Raw genomic sequence first — 15471 nt, forward strand, 5'->3', positions numbered from 1 at the left:
CTCTCTCTGCTGATCCTGCTTAGGCTACCAGGTGGCCCTGTAGTTGGCAGCCAACATGCCTGTGGGCCTGCCCTCCACAGGAAGCAGTACGTTCTTGGGATGCTGTGCTTTTGTTTATTTCTGTTAAACTGCTAGTGTGTACCAAAGCTTGTGTCAAGGGTTTTGTACTCCAAAGCTCTCCTGTCAGCAGAGCTGGAGGTGCTGCTGCCGCCATATGGCTTCTTCCTTATGCATGTTCTTTCAGGGAGAGGCTAAGGGTGTTGTAACTGAAGTCAGACAAACCTGTGAATGGATCTCAGCTTCATTCCTTCTCCCAGGAGGACTTGGGCAAGCTTCCTCATTGTGTTGAGAAGTTTCCCTAGCCTTGCTTTGTCTGCACCAGCTTGTTGCATAGCCAAGGAATTCAGATAGTAGTAACAGCAACAAATAAGGTGAAGGACAAAGTACAATCAAGAGGATATCACAACTTCAGGGCCTTCATTCCTTCTTCTTAGGAGCTTAGAGAAGGCCTGCTATAGGCCAGGCACTATTTTTTATCCTGGGGAAGCTGATGATCAAAAGGAACAAGCCCTTATCCATAGATATGGCACTGTAGCATGTTTCCACACCAATAGCCACTAATAACAATGTATATATGAAAAAATAGATCCACTTTGAAAAATACATTTTCCATACAGATCTGAGGCTGAGATGTCTTAAGCTGCTTTGACCTGTTCTGAGAATACACCTGGTACTAAGATTAAATCCAGGGCCTTATGCATTTGTTTCATTTCTTATAGATTATTCAGTGATGTCTTACTAACAACTTCGGAAAAGCCACAGTTTAAGGTAAAGAAAATTATCTCATTTTGGGGTTTGTGACACAAGTTGGCTTTGAAAATTAATTTTTAAAAAATTAATTTTAAAAAAGAAAAAGGTTCATAATATGCAAAATTGGAAAACAATCTAAATATCCTACAACTAAGTATATTTTGATAATTTATACTGCATGGGGCTGTTTTTGTTTTTTTGCTTTGGTTTAGTTTTTCTTTTTTTTTAAGATTTATTTATTTATTATGTATACAGTGTTCTGCCTACATGTATACTAGCATATGCCAGAAGAGATTCCATTATAGATAGTTGTGAGCCATCATATAGTTGCTGAGAATTGAACTCAGGACCTTTAGGAAGACCAGACAGTACTCTTTTTTTTGTGTGTGTATGTGTGTATGAACATTTTCTTTTATTTAATTTTTTATTAATTACACTTTATTCACTTTGCATTCCCCCCCCCTTAGGTCCCTTCCTCCTCCCCTCCCAATCCTATCTTTCCTTCCCTTCACCACCGATGCTCCTCCCCCAGTCAAGTGATAGGGGAAGTCCTCCTCCCTTTCCTTCTGATCCTAGTCTATCAGGTCTTATCAGGAGTGGCTGCATTGTCTTCCTCTGTGGCCTAGTAAGGCTGCTCCCCCCTTAGGGAGAGGTGATTAAAGAGCAGGCCAACCAGTTCATGTCAAGCTTTTTTTTTTTTTTTACTTGATCTTAACTATTCTGATTGGTAGAAGGAAAAATCTTTAAGTTGTTTTAATTTCAATTTCTCTAATTGATATAGATGATTTTTCAAATTTTTTTCCTATATTAATATAAATACATGTATATATTATATATAATATAATGTTCTCCCTTTGTAATATATGTGTATATATATTTTCTCTGTTTATATAGTGCTCTCTGTCTATATGTGTGTATAGTCTATCAATCAGTCAATCTATTTATTGTCTATCATTCATCTATTTCTATATCTGTAGCCAAATTTTTGTTACTTTGTATGTCCCTTTTTTCTCTTTCACCCTTCTCCACCCTTATTAAATCCTTAACACTTGATAGGAGAGTAAAAGGGATAGAAGGAAAAAGGGCAAATTTATCTATCTATCTCTCTATCTTCCTGCTGATTAGGGGGATTGAATTCATTGGGGCAAGTTTGATCTTCTTAATCAGGATATCTCATTTCTTCTTGTTGTTCTTTTGTGCACAATGACTTCACTACCCCTAGATATTTATCTGGCTATGTCTTCATTAATAGTCAGTATCTAGATCACAGGGCCAACAGATGCATCTACAACATAGCTCCTGTATCTCACTTAATTTTAGGGATAATTGCAGATCATTGCAAAAGAGGGGGCAAAAAAGTCTGTAAGTACCAGAAAAACAGGAAAATTCCAATGAGATTTTATCTCCTAGAAATAACAAAAGCTACATCCACAAAAGGCTCGCCAACACTTATGTGGCTGTGTAAACATGACCTGAGGAAGAAAAACAACAATGGGCATGCGAATGTGAAAGGTGAAATGCTAGGCAAGCCTCCACTCTAGACAAGTACTACAGGAAAGTAAGAAATGGTGAGAGGAGGGGAAATATTTTCTCCCAGAAAAGCATACAAACAACTAAACCAACTGGTTCTCCAATACCAATTGACCAGCCAGCCATGGAAACATCCATACAAATAGGGTTATATGAACCAAGCAGAATATATAGATATATGTAGTGATAATGTTTTTTAAAAAACAGAGAAATGTTATGGGAATATGTTTTTATTTTAATCCCAGCTGTGGGGATAAGAGGCTGCTGCACAGCAGGTGCTATGATTTGCCCCATGCTCTAGCAGGAGCATGGTTTTGCCACCTACAGTTCCAGCAAGTAGGTAATGTTTGCAATTCTGGGAACTTTCCAAAGGTTATATAAAGGCGAAGGCCCTGAAAGGTAGGGTAGCTGTAGTTAGCTGGTTGGTGATTGGGTGCTCTGGCAGACAGTACTCTTAACCTCTGAGCCATCTCTCCAGCCCCTTTGGTTTAGTTTTTCAAGACAGCCCTGGCTGTCCTGGAACTCATTCTGTAGATCAGGCTGGTTTCAAACTCACAGATACTGCCTGCCTCTGCCTCCCCAAGTGCTGGACGTACAGGCATTCGCTACCATACCCAACTGTGAAAGTAATTATTATTTAAGCTAATTTCAACAAAATAATGGAATCTGGAAGACAGAATACAAACCCAAACATCTGAATCCAAAGAAAAAGCTGAAAGGAAGTCTTAAGAGAAGCAGCAGTGTGGAAGGATGATCATGCATGGGCTTTGGAACTGAAAAGCGAGTCAGGCCTTGCACTGATCTGTGGATGTCAGTAACCATTTGATATTTGGGGCTGACTCTCCCCTGGTTGGCATTAAAACATCCCACCTTCCCAGCTATTGTTTTTCAGTTGTTTGGTTGTTTTGTTTTTGTTTTAGAAATCTCCATATTGGTTTCTATGGTGACTGTATCATCTTACATTTCTACTAACAAGTGCACAGGGTTCCGGTTTCTCTACATTCTGGCCAAGACTTGTTACTCTTTTTTTTACATCTAAGAGTGTTTTGTCTGCATATATGTCTATGCACTACACATATGCCTGGAGCCTGCAGAGGCCAGAAGAGGGTATTAGATCCCCTGGAACTGCAGGTACAGGTCATGAGCTTTCATAAGGGGCCTGGGAACCAAACCCAGATCCTATACAAGAACAGTAGGTGTTCTTAATCACTGAACTTTGTTTGAAGCCCAGATGTTCACACTTTATTATTTATTTATTTATTTATTTATTTATTTATTTATTTATTTTTGTTTTTTGGGGGACAGGCTCTATGTAGCCCCAGCTATCCTGGATTCACATTGTAGACCAGGCTGTCCTCATACTCACAGAGACCTGCCAGCCTCTGCCTCCCGGAGTGCTCGGAGTAGAGGAGTAGAGGCCTGAGCCACCATTCCCGGCTTATAACTCTTTATTATTCTTATTTGTTTTTTGCAACAGGGTCTCACTGTGTAGCTCAAGCTGGCCCAAAACTTGCTAGCCCAGGCTAGTGTGGAACTCAAATTCTCCTACTTTGACTTCTCAAGGGCTGGGATTAAAGGCATGTGCTATGTGCTACCATACCAAACTTAGTTTACATTTTTTATATGATATCTCAGTATGGTTTTTAATTTGTGTTTATTCAGTGTTGAATCTTTTTAACTAATGAAAACACCATTTGATAAGGCAGATTTTTTAATCATTTGTATATTTTCTTTCAAGAAATTTCTATTAAGGCCCCTTTCCCATTTTTAAATTGTGTTACATATTTTTGTTGTTCATTTGCAGAAGTTCCTTTATATCTTCTGATATTGTCTTTATAAGTATTGAAATATTTAAAATTTCATTGTTGGCAGTGTTCTTTGTTGAATAAAGTTTTAATTTTGGCTAGTTCATGTTATTCATTGTCTATGTTTTTTGGTGTCATATCTAAGAAATCATTTCCAGCTAGGTAGGATAGTTTGTGCCTGTAATCCTTTAATCCTTGAGCAAGAGGATCATTAGTTCAAGCCCAGATTGGGCTACATTAAAGTGCCAGGTGAGCCTGAGCTGTACAGTAATATGTCTCCTTAACAGAAATTGACCCAGTCCTGGTGATGGGTGGTGGCAAACACAGCAGCCAAGGAAGCTACAGCAGAGAGGTGACAGGCACATTCAAGGCTAGTCTGTACAGTTCAGGGAGATGCTGTCCCCCAAACAAAAACAGACAGGTGAATAAGTAAGTTAATTCTTTAAGTTAAAAGAAAATATTGACAAATCCAATGCCATGACGTACCTTCCCTGTGCTTTAGGAGTTTTGCAGTTTTAGATATTATATTTAGGTCTTGCATCTATGTTGAATTAATTTTCAAATATGACTTAAGATAATGATCTAATTTTACTACTTTTTAATGTAGATTTTTAATTTTTACTAAAACTCTTTGAAGCAGTTGTTCTTTCCTCATTGTGTGTTTTTAATACTTCCAAGACCATTTGTCTCTGTACATTAGGGTGTGTTCCTGGAATTTCTCATTCTGGTCTATTAGCTTTTGAAATGAGGTTTTTTGAGATCATGTAATAGATTTTGATGACTTCTTTGTTCTTCTTTGAGATGGCTTTGGCAATTCTGGACTTGAAACATAGTCTTTGTGTTTTAATTTTATGAACATGTTGCCTAAATGTGCTGGCAAGGTGATTGTAACTTATATACATCAAGGGCCTGGCTTTACTGGTTTGTAGAGGACCTCCCATGTGACAAGAGCTGCTGCTGAGTGTGTGCAGGACTCGGGGAACTCCAACCACTTCGTTCAGTAGCTGTGTACTACTTCTCCTTTCAGATTCCCACAAAGTTAAAAGAGGCACTGAGGATTGCCAAAGAATGCATAGAGAAGAGACTCACTGAGGAACAGAAGCAGGTAAGCCGCCAATAGTACTTCACTGCCCTGGGCCATCTAGTGTCCCATTCACAGTGATTGCCTTCTGACTGCTCACGTCAGTTTGTGCATGCTTGCTCTCAACCAGATTTTAGGCTAACTGCTGAGCCACAGAGCAGAATATCTATCTCACAGTCCTTAGTCTGCTCAGTTGTGTGAACACGCACACGCATGGGGGTGATTGTCCTTCATGATCAGGTCTTATTGGGCAGGTGGTTGGCAGCGCTCATGGGCCACATTCTTCTGTAAAGAGAGGTGGCAGGCAGCAATTGGGAAAGTGAGACGGATCATCATCACTTAGCAGACCCTTCTCCCAGAGATCCACACCTGACTGCACACTAAGAAAGGCCTTGTTTATCCTAACAGTTCAGTGTGGTCAAACACGTAGGAACCTGCTTCAGGTAGAATTTGCTTTCACTTGGGGGGATTGTGGTCTCTTAAAGATTCACCAGCATCGAAGATTAACGAGAGCTCAGTCACACCATGGGTCTGAAGAAGAAAGGAAAAGGAGGAAGATCTTAGCTCGAAAGGTAAGCCTGTTGTCCCAGTGTGAAGAAAATTTGAAGGCTAGTGGTGCATGCTTAATGACACAGTTTATGCTGTATCCCCTCGAAAGCTATAAGCATTTCCCAAGGACTGATTCGGGGCTTCACACACACTCTCTCTCTCTCTCTCTCTCTCTCTCACACACACACACACACACACACACACTCACACACACACAAAGACCATATAGTTTCCTGGTATAAAGTAATTGGGTATTTAAGTCAGCATTCTTGGTTTTATTTTCCAGTTTGGCTTGAGGCTTCTTTAGGTTATAAAGCTGAATATACGATTCTCTGTAGCTGGTTAAAATGGATTTTTTTTTTTTTTTAACTCTCAGCTGAAGTGTGGTTTTTCTTTGCTTACCACCACCCTTCTTTTATTTTTTTCAAGAAATCAAAACGATCTGCTGTTGAAGACAGTGAAGAGCAGCCACTGAAACACAGCAACTCCAACAACTCGGGTAATGGTTATAGGTTGTCTTGGGGCCTAGAATTGGAGGTGCAGTTCAGGACTCTGCAGTGTAGAGATTTGATTGAGCAGTGCTGTAATGAAAACAGGAGAACTCTATCCCCAGTGAAGGATTGTGACAACACCCAGACCCCAACCTCTCCATCGATGGCTAGACAGGAGCATTTGACATGGAAGAAAAACAGGCCCATTTATGTACATGGAAATAGCCTAAATCTTGCCCTCTGCTCTAGAACCCATGTGTTTGAAGGATGTATTCCCTCAGTTGATTAAAGAATAGACTCTGGTATATGTATGTGTATGTTTGTGTCTGTGTTTGTGTATCTGTGTGTTCCTATATGTCTGTGTACGTGTCTGTGTGTGGGTCTCTATATGTGTGTGTGTGTTTGTGTGTGGCAGGAAGCATTGTTCCAGAAAGGCCCGTGTGGTACAGAGGGCCTCTCTTGAGTCACTCTCTCAAGAGTCCTGATCGTCCTCACAGTCATTCTCAACTGCCCCTCTTCTGGCCATGCTGTCATCGAGTCTAATGTATGCCCAACTTTGGACAGACTGAGGGTCCGACTGAGTGATCCCTCTAGTTTATGAGTCTGTGATACAGAGTTCAGTGTAGAGAAGGGAGGTTTCAGTAACCCAGGCACTTTCAGCCCTGGGGGCTTGTGAGGCCTGGAAAGGGAAGATTGAAGGTTAGCTGCTTATTCTTTAAGGAGGTGAAGGACCCACTGGAAAGGGAGGAGCTCAGTATGCAAAGAGGGGAGTAGGTGAGAAGCTAAAGGGACACATGTACATTGAAAACCTATCAGTGTCAGAAGTCGAGGAAACCCATTCATCTCTTCCTCACACTGGAGTAAGGAGGGACAGGTGTGGAAGCAGAAGTCTTTAAAAGTGGGCATGGCAGTATATGCATGTGGTCCCAACTACTTGGAGCTGAGACAAGATTGTTTGTGGCCATGAACTGGAGACCAGCCTAGACACTGTAGTGAGGATGGATGGATGGACAGATGGATGGATGGATCAGTCACACATCATGCCTCATTTTTTTTTCAATTCAGATGTTTGCCTAGGGTAGATACCAAGAGAATAGATACAGGTGAATTGAGATGTAGCTTGAAGGGTAGACTCTCTGAAGCTGGAGAATGCAGGATGTGTGGCTAGTGCTGGAAATTGAAAGATAGAAATGTGAGTCCTAAAACACTAGAAATAGGATGAGAATCATGACACTCTCACAGAATCCTCAGGTTGAATTAGGCACGTTGGGGAGGAGGTCCCACTGAGGAGCAAAGTATGCTTTGGGATTGGAAGGTGCTCTAACTGCATGTTATTTCATATTTGGAAGTCTGTTTGCTCCATAGTTCCAGGACAGGGACTAGTCACTGTCATTGGTAGGAGGAGATGCATGTCTTCAAGTAGCACATCTGTACACTAGTGTCTGTTCAAGCAGCTAGTTCTTTGTAAAGCAGAGAAAGCCTATTCTTTGTCCCTTCCCAAGATTATGCCTGCTCTCATCCACATGCAGCCAGATGGGATACCAAAGAAATCAAGAGAGGGTTAGGGATGTAGCTCAGTTAATAGAATGCTCACCTAGCATGCACAAGGCCCTGCTTTCATTCCCCTATACAATAAAATAGGTGTGGTGACACTTGCTTGTAATCCAAGCACTTATGAAAACAGAGTTCAGGGTTATCTTTAGCTAGGTAGCAAGTTCAAAGCCAATATAAGACACATGAAACCTGTCTAAAAAATATCTTACCCAAGATTCCTTAGGAGTTTAGGAAAACCAAGTACCGGTTATTGATGGGAATGTGTAGATCAATTACCAACCAGTCTAGAATCACAAGTTGAGTTTTCAGTCTTTAAGATCTGTTAGTGCTGCAAACAGTAGGAAAGCAGCCTTGCTGAGTTTTGCTTCTTCTCTTTTCAGCTAATCAACCCTCCTATTGTACAGAGTTGAGGAAGTACTGTGAAGAATTCAAGGTGTTGTTTAGTTAGGACCCATCCCCAGTATGTTCATAGGGCATCAACATATCCTCTGAGTCATTAGCGGAGTGATAGCTGGAGGCCTAACCTTGGAGGTGGTGTTGGCTTGTCAGTGCTGGAAGACAACAGCCCCAACTCTGGGTGCAGTGCCGGGGCCCAGGCAGCTCTTGGTGAAGTAGCCCTCCACGCTGAGGGCTGCTGCTGTGGGCCTAATTCCTTGTTGGGCTGGGAACATATTTTCTAGCTACAGGGATTTTCAGGTTTTGCTTATGGTTTTTACCCTAAATGAATGTGTTTACTGAATTTTATGTAAGAAAATATAAAATCCACAGACTTGGGGCTGAGCCTCTTAAACTGAACGTACCTGTTGGCAAAGTTGATCTCCAGAGTCTTGGAGGTTTAAGCTGTAAGATCATGAGATTGAGGCTAGTCTAGGCTACTCAGTGAGACTCTGCCTCAAACAAATGGATGAATGAGCAAAGCCTTAGTAATCCAGTGGAGGAAATACACCCTGCAATGGCGTGAAAACCTGTCACCACTGGATCTAATTTCTAAGTTTTCTGCCCTTCATCATATTGCTCCACAGGTTCCACATGCTAGGCTAATAACAGATTCTCAAACAATGTTCAGGTTTTGCTCATGTCAAGTTTCAAATGTCTGTCTGCCTTTGGTCCCCATGAGGATTTCTCTCTTTTTCTTAGCAGGATCTGGGGCCAGCTCACCCCTCACATCTCCGTCATCTCCAACCCCACCCTCCACAGCAGGTTAGTAATATGTAAGATGGCATGCTTCCTCCCTCTCCATCAACAGGGGAGGTTTCAAGACCCCTAGTCCTCTCTGGCTCAGCTTGCTGTTTGCTGAAAAGCCTCTTACAAGAGGCTAATTGGATCAGAACTTGCCTTAGGGCAAAACAAGCACACTGTTGTCCTGGCTACCACAGCTTTCTCCTCCATGCTTTCCTGCTGTGTGTTTGTCTTGGTAGAGCTGATGAGATCTGATGAGATACCTAGCACACAGTAAAATAACCATACCAACAAATTTCTTCATAACCTTTGTTCTCTATCCTGCTCTCATAATTACCTGGATAGTCATCACTAACCTTTGTTTCACCATGTAAATTAAATCAGATACTATGAGGGTTAAAAAAAAAACTGACAAATAATTTGTCTTTGGGAATACATACAAAAACAATTCAGCCTAGCAAGGTGGTGCACATCTATAATCCTAGTGCTTGGGGAGGCAGAGGAAGGCAGATCTCTGTGAGTTTGAGGCCAGCCTGGTCTACAAAGCAAGTCCAGGACAGTCAGGGCTACACAGAGAAAGCCTGTCTTGAAAACAAAATAAAAACCAAAAACAATTCTGTGGAATACTGTCTTACCTTTTTGAACTATGACCTTTTTCTGATCATTGCAATCTAGTAAAATCAAGGGGCAGTGTATCTCCTTTTCCTCCTATGTGTCTAAGAAGCTGGTTTGTGCATTCAGCTCATTGCTGCCCTTGGAAGAGTTCCAACTATTCTGAAGGGGAATCTTTCATAGAGTTGGCTTATGAGCTGACAGTACTATTCTTTAATGCTTATAGTACTGCCCAGGAACCATCAAGAGGTTAAAGTGCTGCCTTTAATGCCTCTTGATAAACCTCCTGGGGGGAAAAAAAAGCAAATCCAAGAGTTTTGGCTTGATTGGCTTGTTTCTTACTGGCTAAGTGGGCTTACTGTACAATGTTCTAGGGCCAGGGCCAGTTTCATGTACCAAAATGGCCAGGTCATGGAGATGATTATCGTGTCTCTGACTTTCTCAGTAGATTTTTACAAGGAACTTCCAATAGAATTGTCTTGTGGAGATTAACAGTTGGGCTGACCAGAAATTGCTAGAAATCTACTGTTGAGACTATTTTGAGCCATTTTCCAGATGACATGATGTTAATTTCTTATCATTTGTACATACTGAGGAAATGGAGGAGATTGTGAGACTTCTAGCCCTGATTAACAGGAAGAATTCTGCTTACCATGCAGAGGGCTTCATCGTGTATGGGGTGTGGTTTGGGGGTGCTATTTCCAGTTCTCTTATTTAGATGTCTTATTTCACTCATAGTCTAGTGACTTTTTTAGGGGAATCTTCTATTTACCTTTGTTTTAAATAGCAGTGATCTCACATAATAGCAACTTTACATAAAATAAGGTAACTTTGAGAATAAGAGAAGAAAAATTGAAATTTTTTTGTAGCACCGAGTGAGTCTGGGAAAAGCTTCATGTAAGGACAGTGGGGGGCAGGGGCAGATCTGTGAACTGGGGGACACATTTTGAAGCTCAAGCCCAGTAGCTATCAACAGAGGCTTCTGAGGCAAATCAACAACTCCTTCATTCCTTTAATGATTTTGTTGATGAAATCACTGACAAAATTATTCACACCAAACACTATTCTCTGACCTTTACTGGCTATTACTTGTAGTGAATCTCGGAGTTTGCCTAGCAACCTAGCATTTCAGGTGCTAAGCCAGGTGTGCACTGCAAGTCTGCTCACCTCATGTATTCAAGATACTTGGAGATAACCTATGTGTCACCAGAAACTGTGGATAGCCTAGATTACATAGGGAGAAGCAGACAGGCTCCAGCTGATACCCAGTGCCTCAGAAGGTCCAAACTTTCAGACATGGTTCAAGCAGACAAAATTCTCTAAAGGTCTAAAAGCCTGGGAAGATTTTCTTCAGGTAGTTCCCTTGAAATAAAGTTTTTATCAACAGACAGTGGTGGTGCACGCCTTTAATCCTAGCACTTAGGAGGCAGAGGCAGGTATATCTCTGAGCTGGAGGCCAACCTAGTCTACAGAGTAAGTTCTAGGCCAGCCAGGGCTACAGAGAAACCCTGCCAAAACCAAAAAACAAAAACAAAACCAAACCAAAAACCTTTATTAAATGTTAGACTATGAGCAAGCACCATCTTGACCCTTGAGCCTTGTCCTGTGCAAAGCACTAGAAGACATAACTGTAGGTAGCAGTGTGGTGGGAGGTAGAGGCTCACTTTGCTTTCAAGGATTCTGGGCGTGTGAAGCATGGCTATCAACCTTGTGGAGCAGCTAGGTCAAGCAGGTTGGCGTTGGCAGGTTGTGTTGAGCTGAGCATTAGGACTTCTGAGAGCTTTCATTTTCATCGTGATAACTAGCTATGGTCTTGTTCTTAGCTGCTTTTAGTATTTGGCAGAAGTGTCAGACATTTCCAACTGAACAGATTTTACCAGCGTGGGCCCTGTCTAACAACTGGGACCCTCTCTGTGGCTGCTCCCTTTGGGACTTCTTGAGATCAACATTAAATTGTTGGGACTAATACTGTTTGCCAGATCCAGTGGCAATTGTATTTGGTGGAGTGGCATTCTTTCATACTCTTTAGTGAGGCCCTGGGTTTTTGTTTTGTTTTTATTTTTTTCAGTGAGTTTCTAATACTTTTCTACTGTTCCATGACTCACAAAGGCCTTTCTATGGGCAGCTTTAAAACTGATTTATCCAAACACACCTCATGCCACATGTCACAGGAAATACACATTAAAAAGGAGTACTCATTCTTCTTTACATTTGTAGAACTGAGTGGTTTTGTTTGTTTGGGGATTTATTTTTGGTTTTTCAAGACAGGGTTTCTCTGTGTAGCCCTGGCTGCCCTGGAGCTCGGCTCTGTAGACCACGCTGGCCTCAAACTCACAGCGATCTGCCTGCCTCTGCCTCCACAATGCTCAGAGTAAAGGTGTGAGCCACCACAGCCAGCTTAAGCAGTAAATTATTATCAGACTCTTTGGTAAAGCAGTCAGTTTTCCTTTTCAGCTCTTGATAAAGCATGGTAATAAAATATGGAAGGAGTTACTGGCATCTTAACTTGTGCTCTTCTGAAGTGCCTCCTGTGCTTGTAACTAAATAAAAATAGCATCTAGCCGAGTGGTGATGCACACCTTTAATCCCAGCACTTGGGAGAGGCAGGCAGAGTTCTGTAAATTGAAGGACTGCCTGGTTTACAGAAAGAGTTCCAGGCCACCCAAGGCTACACAGAGAAACACTGTCTCGAAAAACAAACAGGAAAGTAGCATGTTCATTTGCTGTATCCTGAAAGGTTCATGTTTGTAAACCAAGGCATTTTGTGGCTAAGCGTACCCTAGTTTTGCAGCGAGAATGCTTAGTATGCATTTCAGACTAACATTTTACTGTTACTATTTGATTACACTAAACTCTTGAATAATAATAATGTCTCTCTCCCATCTCTCTCTCTCTCCGCTGTCTTCAGTAGAGCATGCACCACTTTGAACGTGAATTTTCGGTAAAGTAAGCTACGCTGATTTATCCAGCTTTAAAGATGCTGTGTTTCTGTGTGTGAGACTGGACCCAATGCATTTGTATCACTGCGAACAGAACTGGAAGCAGAACAGAGACCACTCCTTTGTTGGTACATTTCAGTGAAACACAGCATCTTTAAAAGACCCCCAAATCACTTCATTCGTATTCATTTCATTTCCTTCATGACCTTCTAAAATCTTCATTTTCCACTCCAATTTTAGTTTGGCAATATGAGTTCTAATTGCATCGCAATGGCATCTGAGTGTAATTTTGGAAACTTACTCTCAAAGTCATGCTGCAGAAATACTGGTTCCTAGTTACTGGTGAAGAGGATGTAGTATTAAGCAGTTAGGTTATTGGCTTAAATTCCTAGCTTTTATAAGACAGAAAAAAAGTTGTTTCTGACACATGCTTGGGAATTCTTCAGTCATAAGTCTCCTCATCTGCTTAAGGCCAAGGCAGAGGTGGCCCAAAAAGCTGAGGAATGCTGGGTCCCTGTGTGGCTCCTCTCTCTTCTGGGTCTGGTATGGTCTAGTGGCCAGTTGACCTACCCATCTAGAGCTACCCAAACCTGAAGAAACTACTAGACCTGGCTCAAGAATAAGTAACTCCAAATGTCCTTTCTACAAGAGTATTACAGATGTGCCTGGTACAACAACCCTCCGAAGATCTAAACTGCATAATTTTTCTTTGTGTACCTCTTTCTGGCCCTCGGCTGATTGCCACATTCCTATTGAGTATGGTAGAGGGGCTTCTGGGAAAGATCAGCTAGTATTGGGATTTTTGTCTAAGAGAACATGAGCTAGGAGAACTCGGGCCTGGCCTGGTTGTCACTGTAGACGCACTCTTAGGAGCATGTCCCATCCTAGTTGTGACCTCATATAACCCCCAGTCCAACATGGAATTTTTCCTCATGTCTGTGGCCTGGGGATAATTAGAGTGTTGGCACATAATTAGAGTCCATGCATCAGTCAGTTGTTTCAGGTTTTACACAGGGCAGATTGTCAGCTTGTTTGTTCTCTGTCCCTTCCCATTGTTCTTTCCTGACTTGTTACTCATGGTTTGATCTTAGACACATTAACCTTTATAAGAAGCTAACAGACTCTTAAAAAGGCTGAAGACAATGAATGGACAGAGCTTATCCTCCAACACCTAGCTTCCAGTATGTTCCTGCCTCTTACAGTTTTGCCCTTCTAGTTCTTAGGGCCTCCCCTCAACTTGCAGTATCCCCTGGAGGCTGGATTTTACCCTTCCTTGCCTTAGTGTATACAGCAAGTCCTGCTATAATTCTGACACACTTAAATGAGGAAAAATGGGCTCCGTAGACCATCAAGCCCTTTGGAACTGGTTGGTCCAGCTCCCTGTGGGCAGGTTATCAGGGTTTATTCTTCCCCCACTGGAATGAGCAGCTCCATTTATCACATAGTCCCCTCTTGTTTGTTACACAGGCACAGGCTAGCCCAGCTCCCTGTAAGCAGCCATTAGGATGCTCATTCTTCTGTTCGTTATAAGGGCTTGGTACTTTAGATGGTATATTGATACTACAACATCTTGTGGGGTTGTTAATTGAATTTTAGCCTTCATTTAGAAAATGAAAATTAATTTACTGAAACCACCTCCAACTCCCAAACTCTGGTAGCACATGTAAGGTTGTGAGGCCAGCCAGAGTTAAGAGTTGGTTCTCTGTGAAGCCATGCTGTGATATGCCAAGACTACCACCCTCACCCTTGAATTCAAGCCCCTGGGCTTGTCTCTAGCCTTCCTGAACCCTGGGCTAGAGGGCAGCCAGTCTTGGGATGCAGGGCCGCCAGTGGTGCTACAGTCCAAGCCTGTCTTCTGACACCTTAACCCTGCAATGACTCTTCAGCCAGGGGTCTGAACACAAAGGAGGTGGAAACTAGGAGCTAGTTCCTGGTGCACACTGACCCTGATCATAATACACTCTACTGCCCTCCTCTGGCTATTACAATATAGTGTCTGGTGTAGAGCAGCCATTCATCCCCATATGGGCACAGCTTCCCCCTCTGGCAACCTTGGTACTGCATGCTGTCAGTCAAGAGACTTGGTTCCAAAAGCTTTAAGAGAGACCACCCCAACCCCAGCATTCCACTGTCATTACCTAAATGCCTTAAGAGGAACACTTCTGCCCTCCTTCCATCTGGGCTTCTCACCTCAGTAGTCACTTTAGGCTTTACATCCTTTATAACAGAGAGCCGGGAATGGCTTTTCACAATCCACCCTAACATATACTTGAGTTTCATTCATTGTTAAAACCAATGTAAATTACATTTTGTCCATTTGTCTGTACTTAATCTTTATTTGTATTGCTATCATTATTGAGAATTCCATGATTGCAAAGCATGAGAATGTGCATTTGTGTAATCCTTTCATTTCAGCCGCCTTAGGTTGAGGTAAAAATATAAAGGAAGGTAAGTGGGTTTTGTGAATGGCCAAATTCTGACCACTGCTTGTCACACTTGGTGGGAAGAACACACTTATTTGAGTATTTTATTGGTGACCTTGAGCCATTCATTCTTTATCCACAGTTAGTGGACAAGGTGTCTTGCAGTTCATAGCAGTGGGGGAACCACCCAGCAGAGTATCTCCTGGTGTGGCCCAGGGAGGGCTAGATAACAGAGTTAACAACTGCTAAGTAGGGTTGAGAGAACCACAGCATTCACAGCTGCCATAAAATCTAATATGCAGGAATGTTCCTGTACATTGCTTTGAAGAGAACAGTTTATCAAGCTTAAAACAACAAAATGAAATCTGGAGACTGGCTAGATGGCTCTGCAAGTAAAGGGGCTCCTAAACCTTGACAACGCTTAAGAAATTAATATTTCAAATACACAGGTGCCTAGAAGCAGAGGGATGTTTCAGATACCCAATTTCCCTCTTTGTC

At 42.0% G+C, this 15471-nt stretch overlaps 1 protein-coding gene across 13 annotated transcripts in view; it reads left to right on the forward strand.

The window, feature by feature from the left end:
* Nucleotides 1-15471, forward strand: part of Pxk (PX domain containing serine/threonine kinase like) — a 70990-nt gene that overhangs the window by 53207 nt on the left and 2312 nt on the right. For 4 of the 13 annotated variants that reach the window (XM_021647321.2, XM_021647318.2, XM_060390929.1 and 1 more), the window contains 5 exons: nucleotides 780-828; nucleotides 5173-5250; nucleotides 5712-5798; nucleotides 6205-6274; nucleotides 8958-9020. In XM_021647321.2, the coding sequence (XP_021502996.1) occupies nucleotides 780-828; nucleotides 5173-5250; nucleotides 5712-5798; nucleotides 6205-6274; nucleotides 8958-9020 (347 nt within the window). Of the gene's footprint in view, nucleotides 1-779; nucleotides 829-5172; nucleotides 5251-5711; nucleotides 5799-6204; nucleotides 6275-8957; nucleotides 9021-12519; nucleotides 12558-15471 lie in introns of all 13 variants that reach the window. The other 9 variants (XM_060390930.1, XM_060390933.1, XM_060390931.1 and 6 more) reach the window with 9 other exon arrangements.

The sequence above is a fragment of the Meriones unguiculatus genome, chromosome 9 (genome assembly GCF_030254825.1).
Source record: "Meriones unguiculatus strain TT.TT164.6M chromosome 9, Bangor_MerUng_6.1, whole genome shotgun sequence".
Taxonomy (NCBI): Eukaryota; Metazoa; Chordata; class Mammalia; order Rodentia; family Muridae; genus Meriones; species Meriones unguiculatus.